The 17918-nt window shown below is 31.3% G+C and overlaps 2 protein-coding genes across 4 annotated transcripts in view; one reads left to right on the top strand and one right to left on the bottom strand.

The window, feature by feature from the left end:
* Positions 1 to 168: 168 nt before the first annotated feature.
* On the top strand, positions 169 to 3963 carry LOC109533864 (peflin). The gene is made up of 4 exons (XM_019899370.2): positions 169 to 348; positions 412 to 517; positions 576 to 788; positions 2336 to 3963. Exons 1-4 carry the CDS (start codon positions 340 to 342, stop codon positions 2560 to 2562), a joined length of 555 nt encoding a protein of 184 aa, XP_019754929.1. The 5' UTR covers positions 169 to 339; the 3' UTR covers positions 2563 to 3963.
* A 493-nt stretch (positions 3964 to 4456) lies between these two features.
* Positions 4457 to 17918, bottom strand: part of LOC109533863 (potassium voltage-gated channel subfamily KQT member 1) — a 69233-nt gene continuing 55771 nt past the window's right edge. For all 3 annotated transcript variants that reach the window (XM_019899369.2, XM_048666596.1, XM_048666598.1), the window contains 7 exons: positions 15872 to 15976; positions 11104 to 11174; positions 10096 to 10223; positions 8284 to 8380; positions 7081 to 7433; positions 6785 to 6978; positions 4457 to 6188 (listed from right to left, as the gene is read on the bottom strand). In XM_019899369.2, the coding sequence (XP_019754928.1) occupies positions 5920 to 6188; positions 6785 to 6978; positions 7081 to 7433; positions 8284 to 8380; positions 10096 to 10223; positions 11104 to 11174; positions 15872 to 15976 (1217 nt within the window). In that variant the 3' untranslated portion in view covers positions 4457 to 5919. The remainder of the gene's footprint in view (positions 6189 to 6784; positions 6979 to 7080; positions 7434 to 8283; positions 8381 to 10095; positions 10224 to 11103; positions 11175 to 15871; positions 15977 to 17918) is intronic.

Here is a 17918-nt window from a genome sequence, read left to right as displayed (position 1 = left end):
GAAATTAAATTAAATTTAAATCCCAATTAAACAATATCAATAAAAAATTAATTACACTCAATATGTTAATAAATTTTCTCATTTTTATTATCACTCAATCTTGCCGATTTTAATTCAGTTTACGAATCAATCACCGATTGATTGATATATTGATTGTTAATTTAAACATATTTCAGATAAAAACAATGTATTTTAATATTATGATAGCTTTACGAGACGCCACTGGTGACGGCTTGTGACCCTAATGTCGTAATCCTTCATGATATTTAACCCACAGATTTAACCTAACTTAAGCTGTCATCAAAACCCAAGTAAAAAACTGTTATTTGTTGATACAGAATGTACGAAGTGAGTTAAACACCACTGTAATTCACCTCTTATGTAAAAATTCATGTTTTGACTCAATTTTAGAATACTCAATTTAAATATGCAACTGCCTCAAGCACCGTAAGCCCTGAAGTAACTCAGTGGTTTGCAGCAGTCGATAGAGATAAATCAGGGGAAATTAGCTGGCAAGGTAAATTTGCAAGCAGGAATTAAGTAGTGCAGTTGGTTTATCTATAGTTCTGTTGCAGAACTCCAATCTGCTTTGGTCAATGCAGAGGGGCGAAACTTCTCAGAGTCAGCTTGCAGACTTATGATAGGGATGTTTGATAAAGACAAAACAGGTACCATCAATATGAATGAGTTTCAGGAGTTATACAGCTACATCAACAATTGGCTTGGCACGTTTAGGCTATACGACCGGGATCAGTCTGGAAGCATTGAACAGGCCGAGTTAAGTCAAGGTAAGTGTTCAGTCTTCAGCATTCAAACGAAATCAAATGAAATATACAATATTTAGAACGGTATCAACTTACAAACCACAAGCAACGTAATTCTGAAAATAGCGTACAATCAGACAAAAAACAACTGTTTTCCGATTTGGCCCACCAAATCGGACAATTTAAAATGTTGCGTTACTGAAATAAAACATAAAACCTGGGTTTTTCATAGAAATGTCTAAAAGTTAAAATACGTAATTGAAATGGAATTGCTGTTCAACTTTTGTTGATTGAACTGAACATTCATCTTTAATTTACAATGCCTTCATTTGCAACTACCACAATTTCAAAATCCAATAAAACTCGTTTAAATAAAAGATTTATTTGAAATCCATTTAAGTACGTTTATTCAAATACCAACAATACTGAAATGTATGTTACTAGTTTAAAATGCTTTTAATTTCTGGAAACAAAAGCATTCGGAAATTGAACAGTTGTTTTAATTTCATACACACAAAATAACAATGCAAAAGTGAAACTATCTAAATGCAATGTACAACTTACAAGGATAGTTTATATGGTCAACATTTAGGCAGGTTGGAGTTGTAGAGTTTATAAAGAAACAAGTGAACTAACTTACAACAGGAATTGAAACAGGATATATTTCATATCAACTTTTGAGCAGTTTATACTGTAATCGGTTTCCAATATCCTATGATAATCTCTAATTTAAGATTGCTACTCTGTTCTTAAACTCAATACATAGTCAGATTTTAGATGTGAGTCGCAAAATACCAGCTGGATGTACGTTTAATTCCTTAATTTCAATGTTTTATTAGTTTTTCAATTATCTGACACCAGGTTTTTTAATGTCAATATTTATAACCAAAAATTAACGATAGGTTGCGTTATAAACTACGGCAAAAAAATATCGAAAGGAATTTTAGGCAAAATGCTTATCAATTAATATTTTTGAGACTGTTTGAGATATTTCAGTGATATTGTGTATGTAGTAATTGATAATAATAATTGTAACAATAATAACACACACAACATAATTTTCCTGCCCTGCAAAAATTTGATACCTATTACCATTATATGGAGTTATATTTTTCGTTTATTTGATATAAATATCGTTGAAACGTCTTTAGCGGTTGCACAAGTTTAATCAATTACACAAAAAATTTCTCATTGAAATTTAAAATTTAAAAACATATTTTCAAAGCCGAACATTTTTTAATCATTGATTATTAATCGAAGTACCTTTAATTTTCCATATAGAATTGGAGTCTTAGAAATTTGAATATCATTAAAGAACAGCCTGTATACGAATTTAGATCGTTGGTTTTCTAATAGGAATTTACACATTAGTTTAAAAGGACACGAGTTTTGAATTAATTCACATTTTAACTGAACTTTTATTATTTATTATGGTGTGTGAAACGAATGATACTGAGTAAAACTTTTTTGCGCAACATTTCAGCATTTATTTCATATTTTCAACATCATTACTTTCCATGTTCTTGCTTTCAATCAAGCAAATGCTAATTAGTCCCGAACGTTCCTTTCAGCTTTCCAACAAATGGGTTTCCAATTTTCTCCTGAGTTTACTAAGTATCTTATCGACCGAAGTGATCTGAAGAATCACGCAACTATGTCTATAGATCAGTTTATAGTTACTTGCGTTCAGATACAAAGGTTTACTGAAGCGTTTCGAAACAAAGATATGGAAAGGAAAGGAACAATTACCATAGGATTTGAAGAATACCTGGGTATAGCTTTAAACTGCTCTACATAATGTATTTAAATATAATTACATCTACGTTTTAGCAAATTATTTTTGATGGTTTTATGTGCACAATAACGAATATTAAAATTTGACGGCACAAAATTTAGGCGGTTAAAATTTAATGCATTTAACCGTGGTTAATCAACGATAATGATTATCTTTTTTGGACTAGTGCAATCTGACCAAATTTTGGTGCTCGTAATTGTACAACAATTCCGAGCTTCTTTCGCCTAAGTAGTTCTTTAATGTTGTGCTTCATGGAAATGTGTCGATTTTTTTGCATAAACACCAACTGCTTGTTGCTTAATAATTAGTCTAGTGTAATTCGATTTTTATAACGTTTTGGTACAATGAATTTAAGGGAAAGTAACAGTTGTAAAATACAGAAAGATGTTTTTCATTGAAATATGCGTGGATAGCAGTATACATTGGAATATAGATTCACATACGTATTACAAATGTTTTGCTCCGAACTCTTAGGGTGTAAATTTATATATAGTAAATTCGATGAGGTTGGAGGATAGATTAGAGAGAATGGTCCTATGTTAAGTCAGGTAGATATAAGATAAACAAAAGGCTTAATTTTTTGAATGCACTAACAGTAAAGTATATCTAGTTATATCTTAAAATAATAAGGGTTTCCTTCATCACAGGCAGTGTAGATTAAAGATTGTTTTAATGGCTTACAATCGAGTAGAGTTTTGCATAATTCAATGCAGTTAAGTTTAGAATTAGTACATGATAAATATATAAATATATATACATATAAATATATTAACGTTACCACAAAAATGTATATATATTCATTTATTTATATACTTTTTAATTATGTACAATTTTTTAATTTTCAAATTAATCAATTATGTGCAATTTGTTAATTGTTATATCCTGAAGTTTCCATTAAAACAGACTTTAATTAATTTATTAACTGGAGTTGGTTAAGAATCTTCTTATTAACCAACTTTTGTTGATAAGTATGTATCTGCATACATACATTAAACTTATAGAACGAATAAAAAATGCTTTCTAAGTATAAGTTTAGGTAGTAAAGTAAGCTTCTAACGTCTTAATACTGTCCTTACTACTACTATATACACTTTTTGCTGTCTCAAAATATATGTTCTCTTAGGTAACTGGAAGTTAAGGATTCAGTTTAGTTATGGCAAAAAAACTGTGAGTTACACTAATGTTGTCGACACCTGTTTTTCTAATAAAAAATATGTGGTTGAGATTTATGACAATGAATTGTATATGCAGATTTGCCATTAATATACTTACATATATAATTTTAAGAAATTGTCAGTTGTTATTTGTCCTAGAAAGCATTAGTAACATTTTACTACCATTACATACTTTTTGAACTTTTTACTTAAATTGTAATTTATTCGACATTAAAAACATCATGATTTACCCCAGAAGTCTAATATTGATAACGACCTTTTTAATTGGACTGATTCCCCAATATTAAAATGAACAACGAATTGAAGACATATTTAATTATTTAGGTAGATTGTATATATTTTGAAAAATTATTTTTTGTAGGCACTACGTTTACCTTTAAAACTAGGGTGATTTAATAGGTCTATTTGTAAGCGTATTAGATTTTGTGCCCTAGGATTTCAGTTCTTATATCATAATTTTTTCTAATGAAAGTCAAACTTCTAAAATTACAATTTTAGGAAAACAGGATTTTACGAAGCACTTTAAGTATTAGAAATTAGTATACGTTGAGACGAAACATTCTTACATGCTAATATATATCCATAACCCACAATTTATCTTAAAAATTTTCGATGTTGAGAACAGCACCGTGGACTAGCTTTGAAATCTACATTGATGAGATTGTGCTAGGGATTTAGTTATATTACACTTATAGAGTGCTTGAGAATGATGTGTAATTTAGTTATGACAATGGGCAAAAACACTTCCGTTCCATAGGCAACATACAAGAACAAATAAGGAATAGGTTTTTGGCTGTGTCAAAACAAGCTGTCCCAAGACGGGTTTAGGACCTATTAGCTCTTATCCGCTGGGTTTAGCTTGCAATTGGCACATCCAAAATCCTGCACTTAAATACAGAATTAGGTGAGGATCTGGTCTGAGTGATTGCTTTTGACGCCACCAAACCTTGTACCTTATTTCACACATTTATGACTGAAAAATCAGCCAATGCAACTATTTGAAATATGTTGATACAGTTTTACCAGTGCGACAGGAATTGTAGTTGTTATATTTTACCCACTAAACATAAAATACTAGTACATATTTATCTCGAAAATGTTATAAATCCTCTGTAAAATCCGCCCATCGATGGAGAATTCCGCTAATATTCGTTTTTTTTGCTAGAACAGATCTGTTTTGCATGAAAATGGTTATTGTGAGTTGAGCACGGTAAATATAAAACATTAAACATTAGTCTTACATCTCAACTTATAAAGTCACCTGTCTAGAAATGTTTATTACGACATGAGATAAAATATTTTAGAAACTTTTTCAAAGTGCTATTATGACTTCCTTCACTTTTTCTTACTAGATTTTCTTAAGCTTATCTCTTAACTCACTGAATCCTGCTTTACAACTGCGAATAATACATTTTAATAGACAAGCGCTTTATTTATGTATCTACAATAATTACATATGGAGAGCACCATAATTATTTATATATAACGCTAAGAGAGAGTGAAAAAATTCAATATTAAATATTGAATGTTAAAATATGAATTTAATTGTGATAAATTTAAGAAGAGTGAAAACATAGCAGAAACTAAGGTAGTACCTACATTAAATTAAATATTCATGTTCACCTTAAATGAGATCAATTTTTAATCTATTAGCAAAAAAAAATAATTCTTCGCCTCCGTACCAACATCAACATATCAACACTATTTTTACGCAATGGGGGCCAAATGTCTCAAACAGAATAATATCTAATTGACAGAAAGCATTGAAAGGATTTGATGAATTGAAAAAAAAGCTATGAGTAAATGGATTGGCTCAATCATTTAAAATGCGATGCACTGTTGAACAGTTGTGTTGAAGTTACAGTACTGAATAAATTTCTTTACGTTTCAAAATGAACTATTATTTAACAAACCAAACACTAATGCATTACTTTAATCTTAATGTTATTGAATAAATACCTACAACAAGGAGCAAATCCAAAAAAAAAACAATGACATCTCAGATCCAAATCACTCAAGTATGCGAAAAATCACTACAGTCAAGAGAAACTACATACCGCAAAAATTATTTTTATATGGGAAATTCGATACTCACTTTATTCCGGCCTGGAAACATTTTGACTGATTCATGACCTAATGTTCTTTGCTATAGCAGTTTTTGACTAGGAATGAGCGCTGTAAACAATTAATCTCGATGATAACGTTTATGTGGTACTTTGAAGTTGGTCATGTAGATATCTTCAGTAGCTACGTCCACTTTCGATGCACAATTGAGAGTACTTGGAGTAATTATAATTTCGTTTTGGTTTGCGGCAGGACAGAGTAAGGTTGTTTCGTTGGCTTCATCTTCGATTTCATCCGCCTCTTCGTCTAATTCATGATCGGAGTTATCTGCAGCATCATAGTCCTCGTCTTCATAACCGTTTTCTCCAGATTCGTTGTCGAGTGATACCTCTAAGTAATCCAATACAGTCGATATTGATTCAGACTGGTTACAAAGTGTAATTTGACAATGAGTTAAATATATTTTATTAGTGATAATTTTTTTAGTTTCTTAAGATTGTCTTCAATTAAAAATATTTTTATCTGTTCGAGAAAGGTTTAATGAAACCGATAATTCAAGGGCGTTAATTTCGTTCATTATTATAGCGTTCAGTTTTAACACGATGTTTGATAGATATATAGTTTTCAAGTTTAATTTAGTTCAATTATTTAATTTAGTATATATTTTTGAAAGTTCGAATTATTTGGAATTTTCACTGGCATGCCTACAAGATTGTTTTACAAGATTAAGGTGTTTGTGGATCGTTATTGTCCCTGGTATACGGTTTTTCATCTCCCTCGTAACGACTTGATATTTTATTGCGCAACATATATTCAAGGGAGACAATAATGTTCCATTTATGCAATCCAAGATTGTTGCGAGGATAGGGAATCTTATTTTCTTAGTTAACATTAAGAATGAGTCTCGTTTATTTACAGTTCTAGGAAATTGTTGATTCTCTTAATATTTTATTTTCAGGAATTATAGATTCCTGAAAACAACTTACCGGTAGATAGACCTGAGGTAGAAGGCTCGGGAAACTCTGGTGAACTTTGCGTACTTTTGGCTTCGTCACCATCAGATGGTACTCTAAGTAGCGATTTTTTTTGGATCTGTGGTACAATTAGAGTCACTATTTCGTTGTCTTCGTCAGATCTTTTTCGGCCGTTGTATGGCATCTCGGAATATGAGCACGGAGAACTGGAATAATATGCATAGCAACATTTCAATAAATTTTTGCACAAAACTATTTGCTATTAAACATATTCTTCGAGGATGACTTCGTTATCAGTTCTAAGTTACCTGAGAGTAACATGTTTCTTCAATCGAGTTCCGCTATCCGAATATCCACGATAATATCTAGGGCGGTTTATGAAGGAAATTTCCGTTCCATTATCATCCAATTCTCTGATGTTGGGCAAGCTGGGAACCGACGATTGTTTTTCTACAAGAATTGACTTGGGCTTTACTCCAGAATTCCAGTGGTTTGTGATGGTTGTTCCTGTTTTCAAACTTGCGGGTGGAATATCGTCATCATCGTCAAGTGGAGAACCCGTAGGAACCATCTGGCGGTGACTAGTGTTTGGAATAAAACACTTTCGATCCTCCATGTATAGGTCGAAGAACTGATCGATCTTTGAGTAGATATCATCAACCTGTAATTTTTACAAGTAGACACTAGAGATCTTCGCATTAAAAACTTCTGTATACTTTTTTGTAGATATATTGATGTTTGCAGAAAACAATTTGAAAATAGGTACAGTTGATTCATATCAAGGTTATCTGAAGAATTTTAATCGGGTTTATGGTACAGAATGCAGCATAGTGGAACCTTGTGATTATTCAACTGATACAATATGCATCAGTTGATAAGATTGAACAATGTGAAAAGTGTTCCAAGTAGATGGTCTTCAGTAAATAATAAGATAGATATAATAAGTGGCAAATTCTTTACGATTTATGCTACTATTTGCAATTATTTACAGCCATTTTCAATTATTATCGTCGCAGCATTTTGGTGGCCTGAAGAAATATCAAAGAGAGGCGTATTTTTTTCTCTGTTTATAGATTGTAAAGTTATATGGGTTTGTTTTGCTTGTACATTTTTAGATCAGAATTTATTGCCATTTTATGACCTCTCACTTTCATTCACGTTCTCTTTGTTTAAAAATTATTTCAATACGTTTCTTTAAATTTAAGTGTTCACATGGAAGAAAACCAATATGTTTTCTCAATTTGTTTAAGTACTAAGTCATACAAGCATTCAAAGGCAAAATAATATAATAGTACATTCAATGTGGCTTTTGAAAATTAAGCTAACTTTGTCAATTCGGATATTTCAAAATTCACTGTTTACTTAATATTTTACCAATTTCAGAGAATATCTTTCGAAATATGTATAACAGCTTCAATTAAGACATGTGTACATCTTGCTTCTTAAAAAATTCCCTTCCTTATAAAAAATGTTTGTTACTTATATAACTTGAAGAGAATATAGTAACTTACTTGTCTCTCTACAGTAACGACTCTGGCAGCTAAGCAAATCTTTGAAACGTACACGTCTTTGGACTTCGAACCTTGTTTTCCAAGAATTTGATCCAATCTGGAACAAGACCAAACATGTCTCTTACATTCCACCAGTTGAACTCGAAGAGCACATGAAGGCTGTTTCATATGTATGAAAGGTTTCATTCATAATTCAATACGTGTGAAACATACACAAGATAAAACATCAAATATACATTCTATCAGAAATAGTTATGATAAAAATCCTGAAAAATCGACTACAGATTTAAACACATAAACATGGTAATTTAATGCTATTTATTATGTAGCTAACGTTTCCAGAATCTACTTCACTCATCGTGGGAAAAACAGCTGGAATATGGGGTTGCTAAAAATCAGCTAGCTATAGAAGCGTTTCGTTAAAACATAAAAACGAAAGATACTATAAAATAATTTAAAAATATATTTTCTAAATATACGAAGAAATTTGTGCGTTAAGGAAACGAGCGTATTAAAAAGGAAAACAGTAATAGATAATTTAGGACTCTAATGTACTTTTATTCCATTCAGATACAATGAACAGAAATGTACAGAGGTTAAATAAACTTGGGAATTATACTAGGTGACTTAAACTTAACTGGCATAACTTTAATAACGTGTTCTACCTCCAAAAATATATTCGAAACTATATATAATTTGTAGTTTTTTCTCTCTTTAATTTAGGAACTCATTGAAATTGCATATAATATTTATAGCAACTTTAAGAGCACAAATAAAATATTTTATTTGTCAGTACGATAGATTTTGGGGTTTAATTGGATTATTTTACACCTAATTTTGACTCCACTGGAAAAAATCGCTTTTTGGAGGTATACATTGAAATGCATGAAAGCTTCGTCGTGAGTTAAAAGACGTGTAAAATCTGCTTACTCGTCATTCCTAACAATGTAAGACATTCCCTAGCATAACATTTTGGCATTAGTTCGACCCAAGTGTTACGTTAGGAAATAAAAAAACACATGTTTTCATCAAAAAAGCCTCAGTTGCTCCAAAATGTCGGAACTTAGAGCTTTTAACGAATAGAGCATCTTTTATAATAATAAGCTATTGGTCTTTGAGTATATGGTTTGAGTATGAGCTATTGCTCTTTAAAACGTACGTTCAAATTGGTTTTTTCCCCAATTCGGTGGTCTGAAAATAGTTTGTTGGCTGATTGCTCCATAGTAATAGCACAGCATAAAGATTATAATCTTTATGCTGTGGTAATAGCGTGGGACAAGTACAGATTTTTGGTTACGTCTCAAGCAAACACTCCCAAGACCGGTTTCGAACCTATTAGTTCTCATCAGCTGAGCTCAGCTTGCAACTGACGTCCAAAACCCTGTAATTTAACGGGGTATGAATGGAACATCCCGGACATCGTCTACGAAAATGCTCTTGGGAGTCCTTGTTTGGGATATAGACAAAAACCTGTTATTGTATCACGCATTTCTACGGTAAATAGTGCCTAAAATATAGTCGACATGTTAAGAAGAGAACGAATAGAATCTATCCGGATAACTTAAACTTAGCAAGTTCATTCTATGAAAATATATCTGTATATCAAGCATACATTCTGAATTTCATCAATGATTTGTGTAAAACTGATGTTCGAAAGTAAAGAAGAACAAAACATTTCAAATTGCATCCTTACATTTAAGCAGGCAGCAGCAATTCAATATTCGTCTCTCTTTATGTACGCAAGTGGAAGCGTTTGTCGTTTCAGCAAATTAAAGCAACTAATCAACATTTGAAGTATTCAGTTGAGCCTACCTGTATTGCAGATTTTTCACCCGATTTAGCAAGTCTGCATGACCAGAAGAATACTGCTCAATAACGTCCTTAACGTCGTATGGCTTTAGAGCCTCTCGGAATTTCCGTCGAGCAACGAAATATTTTATCTAGAATCAAATAAATAATAGCAAATATTGGTCTGCAAATATCTTAACTTAAGACTACGACAGTCCTTATAGTGATCGAAAATGATTCCATTTTCTATTAGAAGCATAAATAATTTATTTATTAAAGCACTAGACGAAAATTACGTTTTCCATAAGCCCTAAATATCGCTGGTAAAATGTTTCTGAAGGAATGAAATGCCCTTTGGACTCATAAGCCAAAAAGGAAAGCACAATAACGAACAAAAGTGTGTTACTTTTCGCATAAGTGGATTGCTGCGAAACAACATTATTGAAATAGGTAATGTGCCAGCACGTACAGTTCTGCATGCGTAAAATTAAATATTTCTAGTTTTCCGAGCATGCTTGACTTAATTTATTTTGCCGGAGAATAGCAGTTTTGTTTAAAGAAATGGGTTATTTCAAACAGAAACGCTTCAGTTGAAGTTATTGAAACATTTTTTTTCAAAAAACCTAAAACTGAAAAATTGTTAATATTTTAAAAATGATCCAACGGTATTGTGGAGTAAAATTTAAAAAAATGTGCGTTTTCCCCCTATTGTGTTGTTATTCTTGCGTTCAGAGCTTGCAGTTCTCTAAATAAGTTTGACTTCAGGAACTTGTTTAAACTTTCCAATAGTACATCTCCTTTCTTTAGTTTTGTTTTTCATAAAAAAAGATTTCAAAATGTTTCAATTAGTTAGGAATTACCCTGTTCTGTATAAGTTTTTTACAACGCCACATAAATGTATGAAGTTTCGCTTTTATGTAGCAAGAAACAGGGTAAGTTATCTTCTCGTTTTTTCTACTTATTTATGATGTCATTCAAACAGTATTTAGGATACTATATGTATTAAAAATATTATTTAAAAGAAAAACTAACTTTGCGAATTGCCCTGATAGCTGCTTTGTGTTGGGAGGTGAGTTGCAGTAGTTGTGGCTCGTCATCATCATCTGAAAAAAAATGTTACCATTTAATCATAAATTAGTATTAATTCTTGAATTAGGAATCGAAGTCATGTTCTTCAGCTGATTTTTTAAGTGAAATGTTTGAAATTATTTGAATTTACCATAACTAAGCAAATTGATCAAGTCAATATGTTTTCCACACTTAAATTTATAGAATTCTTATTAAAGCGTTTATTAATGATAACGATTTTTATTATTTTGATTTCTAGTTTATTAATGATTAATGATACAAATTAATTATTATTGCAAAAATCGCTCATATATAAATATATATGAGCGATTTTTGCAATAATAATAAATAATAGTTGGAACTATACGTTATTTCACTAAAGTGCTGATCTGATAATACGTTACATATGCATCATTCAAAAAGTTAATAAACGCCTTAATAAGAATTCTATAAATTTAAGTGCGGAATTTAAAGACATTTCGCGCTTCTACGTACTGCTCATTTGATACTGTTCCAAGTATTGACTAAACCACGCTTCCTTTATCTTATGTAGACTCCTAAATACAAACCTAGATAAAATTAGAGACAAAACAAAATCAAATTTCCTATGAGATTCCAGCTTGTAACAGATCTAATAGATTCAATATGAATTGATAAAAAAATGTGCTCATTACATTTTTAAATACTTGTAAGACATAAAATCAAAATCGCTTTTTAAATTAATGTTTTTTCAAAAAGCTAATATCTAGATAGATAGGAATTCCATGCTCCAACCAGTAGGTTATGTTATTTTGTCTGTGTCTGGAAAGCAAATATGTATTAACTATGCAGGTTCGTTTTTATTACTGCCAGTAATGTCTTAAAACACACCCTTGTCTAGGGTCGTTCAAAGATAAAATTATATAAAATCAAGATAAAATATTACAATATTTTGAACAAGAATCTCCTTTTTGTAGGGCTAAGTGGCCTTCTTATGTTTTATTAACCATTTTAGGCATATATTTTATTTTTACGGAACTAACTGAAGTAGATTTTTTACATGATAATAGTATAAAAATAATAATTGAAAATAAAATTGAAGACAGAAGCGTATAAATATTTTTGAAAATATTAATCGCCAGTTTTCGACACACTATAAACGTTTCAAATGAAAGTTTATTTAGGCAGATAATTCAGATTTGTAGGTAAATAATGGTTTTCAAAATATTCCATAATGAACCATAGTTTCTTTATTCAAGTGTTCTGCAAATTCATTTCCATTTTCAACAACATTTAATGAATCTGAAAATCTGCATTAAGACATCATTTCTCTCATCATGTAGAAATTTCAATTTTTTTAGGCGCTTCCCTAGATGTAATTGTGCATCATTCTCAATTTGTACTAAACTGAAATATTTATTTTTGGGTGTTTCGAAATACTTCGAATTGGTTTCGACAAAAAACGAACAACTGGAAAGTTTAAGAAACATGTCGATCATCGAATAAGAAACATGCCGATAATAAAGAATGGCACAAAACCACTAAATCTAAAGCTTCAAACAAGTGAAAGAGTTTATTGAAGAGAAAAAACATAAATCCGAATCAATAAAACAAAGTTGTATAAATACTAAAAAAATAGGAGATAAATGATTTAATTTTCTCATCCAACGCATTAAGTTAATCGTCTTGCTCGGATAAGATCAGGCAACTAAAAATAGCATCCATATAGTTAACAAGAATAAGAACGGAAAAAAACTAATCATGTGTGTGATACCTCACAAGGGAACTCGTGTTTACCTAAATGCCGCAACAGAAACATTAACTGATGACCGTATAGTTCTACTTTATTGATTAAGTATAACTTAGAAACATGAAATAGGTTGGAAGCGGCACTGAAACTAATTTGATTGTTCAATTTTTCGGCCATTTGAAATGTTAACTTTTCAGTTATCAATGCCATTATAAAGAGTGCCTGGAAATATTTGAACTTTAGGGCTTTATTTGTATACAATGAGTTATTTCAGTGCTCGCAAAGAAATCCTAAGTAGTTTGTAATCATTTACAAAGAAATACTTTTAATTTAAATCATGTTACATTGTAATGCATCAAATAGAATGCTTCCTTTCCTGTAAATCAACAAATGTTAATGCACAGACTTACTGAAAATTATTTTACATTTTGAGGGCATATACGTGCATGTGTATTAATTAAAAACAACATGACTTTAACGCCAGAATCTATAATTAACCCTTTCGACGGAAAAATTGATTCCTTCACAGCTAGCCGTTTGAGTGTTTTCTCCTTAAAAAAGACCCATTAAGTAGCATAGAATAGGACAGCTTCGGGTAGGAGGCATCTTAAATTTATCGCATAGAAAATTCCAGCAACCCACTAAAAGGGCGTAGGTGGTTTTTCAGTTATTGTTGGAAAACACTTAAAATATTGGCTGATATTTGAATCACATATGTTGTTTACCACACTTGGTAGAGAAAGAAACTTTCTTGAAGTTTCTTCAGGTGCATAAATTCGTTGGAACATTTTGAATTTATTCCGAACTCTTGGTAAATTCGCTCATTTTGACGATTTAACCAAAAATAATTAGATCTATATGTTGCCTGTAGTGTTGCCGTCTTGAAGACCATTGCTAGTATTCGACATTTTTTTGCCGAATAAAATTAATTGAAGCTTCTAGCATGACAAATTCAGTGCTACTCTTAGTCCAGATGTATCAGAGTACCCAAATAATTATTGTAAGGTATTTAACAAATTTTACGGGTTTGTAGGTGAACGGCACTGAGAAAAAAGCGACTCAAAAAACGAGCAGAACTTGTGTAAAACACATTGAAACATTTGTCCCAATTGTTCCTCTTAAAGAAAAGCTTACGTTTTTATAACAATGCAAACTATTCTGAAAACTTGTCTGTTAAGTAATTTTTTGATGAACAGGAGGAAACTACTGTAAATTAGAAACTTTTAAAAATTAACAATGTATGAATTATTAAAAAGTTTTCAAAATTATTCAAAAAGTTTTTCTCAACCTTCAGTCTTTAATTATATGTATTTCCTGGTGTCAGTTATTAATGCAAAACTCAGATCAATACATGTTTTGCGTACGTTTCAGTTTACTGAAACTTTTATATAAAAGTCATTCAACCCTTAATTTATTTTCTCAAAAACCATTTAATTTTGTTGATAATTTTGGATATACACATTAGAAAAATGTACATTTTTCAATTAAATTTCTTGAAAATATTATTTAGAATTATAATGTTATATTGTAATGCTATATAACATATTAAAATGGAAAAATAACATTATGCTTCTAAATAAGCATGTATGAAAAAGTCACCAACGGCATCACGAATTAAGCTCGTTTCTTAAATATTTGAGGGTTAAAGATGACAATCTGATCAACTTAAAATTTCCTGAAAAAGTGGATGGTTTCGGAGATACAGAGAAAGTTCAATGTGGCTTTAGTTTGTCCTAATTTTTTTTCACAATATTTGATTAAGGGGGATTATTACGGATAATAAATTGAAGTCTGATTTGTTGTAAAATGTAGTAGTTATTTTTGACACATTTAGAACGAAATAACTTTTTTGAGCCACACTGTAATTTACGTTTGCAGAAAGTTTTGTATTCTCCAAAATCTTTTACTTAATAAATGTATAATTGGTTAAAGTTGACTTGAGTAGATGTTTACGAAATATCTGGATTTAAAATATACAGTTCGTGATTTATCTACGAATATTGTGACAATACACTTCTTATAGATAATCAGGAAATTAATATTTCAAATCTGGATATCGAGGTAACAATTTCCATTTCTTTTCAAGTTTGTTTAGTAAGTCATGAGTGAACTTGAAAAAATAATTTTCTGCAAAAGTAAAATACAGTGTGGCTCCAAAAATATCTTTCGCTCTAAATGCATGAAAATTATTAAGTGTAGAGTGTAGACCTCTACATTTTACAACGCAATGGGAATCAGATTTCCATTTCTTACCTTCACGAACGCTTCATTTAAAAATTTAAGTTTTAAAAACTATGTTTAGCAAAAACTAAATTCAAATTGGACTTGTAGCCAATTCTATTTGCCCAAAATCAGTCAGTTTGGGACTAAGATACGTTGGGTCAAATCATTATATTTTAGTCTAAGGAAGTGTGCTAGTATTTTTTCCGCACCTTTCAGGGACACCCTGTATAATTAATCAGCAATATTAATATACGCACCACATTTTGCAAGGTTTTGAACCGAAAGAAGCCCAGTTATAGAGGTGAAACAAATAAAACTTTTGGGTGGTTTTGTGCCCGTCATTTCATGTTTGATTTATTATTGTTATTATTGACGGTTAATTAACGAGAATATCGAATTTCAGAATTTCTGAAGAAAAAAAAACTAAGAATTCCATCGATATCCAAACACCCTGTACAAGTTTCCTCAATACTAGGGAAACTGAAATGGAAGCGAAATGAAAATATTTGATTACCAGTATAATGAACTATTTTTTACAAAGTTTGGTTGTAATTTTGTATTTTCGATTGATCAATCTGAAAATTCGTCCAACTTTTCTCTATTATACAATTATGGGTGACTGAAATAGTAACAACCCGTTAAAAAATAAATCATATCTAAAATGTAATTTAAATAATTATGAGTAAGGGATAAAATGCAGTTGCAAATATTGTCATCCGTTTTATGGAAAAGTTCAATAACAAAATGTAATAAAAAGTTAATTTAATTTAAGTAACTTACCATCCTGGTTCTCGACATTAATTTTAGTGTCGTTGACTGCAGTAGAATCGTCAATGAAGTTGGGGTTTAAATTATTCCTGTTTCCGTAGCTACTGTTCCTGCTACCTGCAAACATTGAATCAAATGCATCATCCTAATTTCTCTAGTGGCATGCTAACACCATTTTTGACTGCATAATTGATTTTTGGCCCTCCCTAGTGGGGCGTTTTAAATCCGAGTGCTGGTACTGTTTCGAACACAATTGACCTGACATGTAAAAGTAATGCCCCATTTTTTTATTACTGATTTGGGCCTAAAAATTGTTTATTTATGTGTTTTTCTCCCTAACATACATATCGTTTTAATACGGTTGACATATGTAAATGGTGACCGAATGGCCGTATAGACCGCATAGTTTTTAGGAAAAATTTATTGAGGTTCCGAAGACACTCCGGAGCGGAATATCAATACATTGAAATGTTTTTGAGTTCCCGTCTGGAATATTAAGAGCGGTCCGTTTGGGATAGTCCAGATATATTTACGATAACTAAGTTTTATGATAGTACATGTAATTTTGATCAATAATCCTTCCGTTAAGCGCTTGATGACAATAATAGACAAAGTTTATTCTTTGTTAACGGAACTATTCAATCAATATGTTGACTTTGTCGATTAGTTGATCCTACACCGTAATGCATCGGACAGTTTGTTTGCTTAGAATACATAAATGGAATTAGAGAAAGAATTCAAAATGAACTTGCATACGGGATGTCCGGGGAAAAGCGTTTCACACGTATTCACATATTTTTTGGTCAGAAATAGAATAGACTTAAGCTGATTTGAAGTCGTTTTTATTACAGCGTTCCTCTATTTGCTTGATGAAACGTCGATGTATTTCAACTATTTCTTAGACAATAATACACAAACGGGACTATTTCTTATATATTTAAATACAGGATAAGTGTTTGAAAAGTGTCGTATTATGTTAAAGCTTGCATCCTTCTCACAATCGTTTGAAACGACACCTTTCTTTTTGTAAAATGCTGGTCAAAGACCTAGAGGTTTTACTACAGCCGCTCAATAAGAATTCTAGATGTCAGTCTTAAAACGAAAACTCTGTGTATATGAGATAAAAGTGCATAAAAACTTGTATAAACTACCATATAAAAATATGATTAGTGATTGAGCTGAAACTCGGAACTCACTTCCTGAACCGATTCAGATTGAAAACGACCGAAAATATTCTATCTATTGCAAGAACCCTTTTGAAGCAGCTTTTAATCCGCTTTTCTTCAGAACCCAAAAATTTCAGATCGCTTCGCCCTCTTTCAATCATCTTAAATTTTAAAAAGTCATATCTCCGAAACAATTTATTTGTAAATAGAGATAGGCGTTCGAGGTAATTCCTTGAAACTTGTGGGTTTTTCTGGTTTTTAAGCCGTCGTACAATAGGAAGTAATTCTATTGTGCGACGGCCTAAAACCCGAAAAACCCACAAGTTTAAATTAATTTGTAAGTTCATTTTGAGTGATATATCATCAGTCGCAATGAGCTTTTAGATAGTCCACCTCAAAAACGATTGTTCATCAATTAGGTTTTGCCAGTAAGTCGAATATCTAATGAGATTCCAACATTTTCCAGTGTTGGAGTAATAAGTATCTAAGTGTAAACATCTTATATTTTGGAAATAGTTGGAAATATCAGTCAAACAATTAGTCGTTGATTTCGATAGGCTGTTTCGAGAAAGATTTAATCCGCAATTTTCGAACCCAAGAAAAACATAGAAACCAAATTACCAAAATGTAAAAATGTATGAAGTAGTACACGACAAATTTGATGAATTCTTGTACTTTTCCATTAATATCTCGGCGACTGTGAAAATTACTTCAATACTCATTAGAGCCTTTTACTAAGCGCTGTCTTTTACTAATTCAGTTTATCCGAATTTTTTGGTAACAAAGTCGGGCTGTGAGCGCGGTGAACAATATATTTTTTGGTGTTCTGGTTTATTAGTGACTAGTGATGGAAATTGATAAAAAATGCCTATTTCCAGTGGCTAAAGTGGCGG

The sequence above is a fragment of the Dendroctonus ponderosae genome, unplaced genomic scaffold, assembly GCF_020466585.1.
Source record: "Dendroctonus ponderosae isolate FM_Combo_2020 unplaced genomic scaffold, Dpon_F_20191213v2 Dpon_F_20191213_1, whole genome shotgun sequence".
In the NCBI taxonomy this organism is placed as follows: domain Eukaryota; kingdom Metazoa; phylum Arthropoda; class Insecta; order Coleoptera; family Curculionidae; genus Dendroctonus; species Dendroctonus ponderosae.
Note: the sequence above shows the minus strand (reverse complement) of the source record. Positions and strands in the feature narration are given on the sequence as shown.

What these genes read in the sequence shown, in the direction of transcription:
- LOC109533864 (XM_019899370.2), top strand. An exon ending in AGGGGAAATTAGCTGGCAAG is followed by an intron (nt 518 to 575) that starts GTAAATTTGCAA and finishes GTTCTGTTGCAG; the next exon opens with AACTCCAATCTGCTTTGGTC. An exon ending in ACAGGCCGAGTTAAGTCAAG is followed by an intron (nt 789 to 2,335) that starts GTAAGTGTTCAG and finishes CGTTCCTTTCAG; the next exon opens with CTTTCCAACAAATGGGTTTC.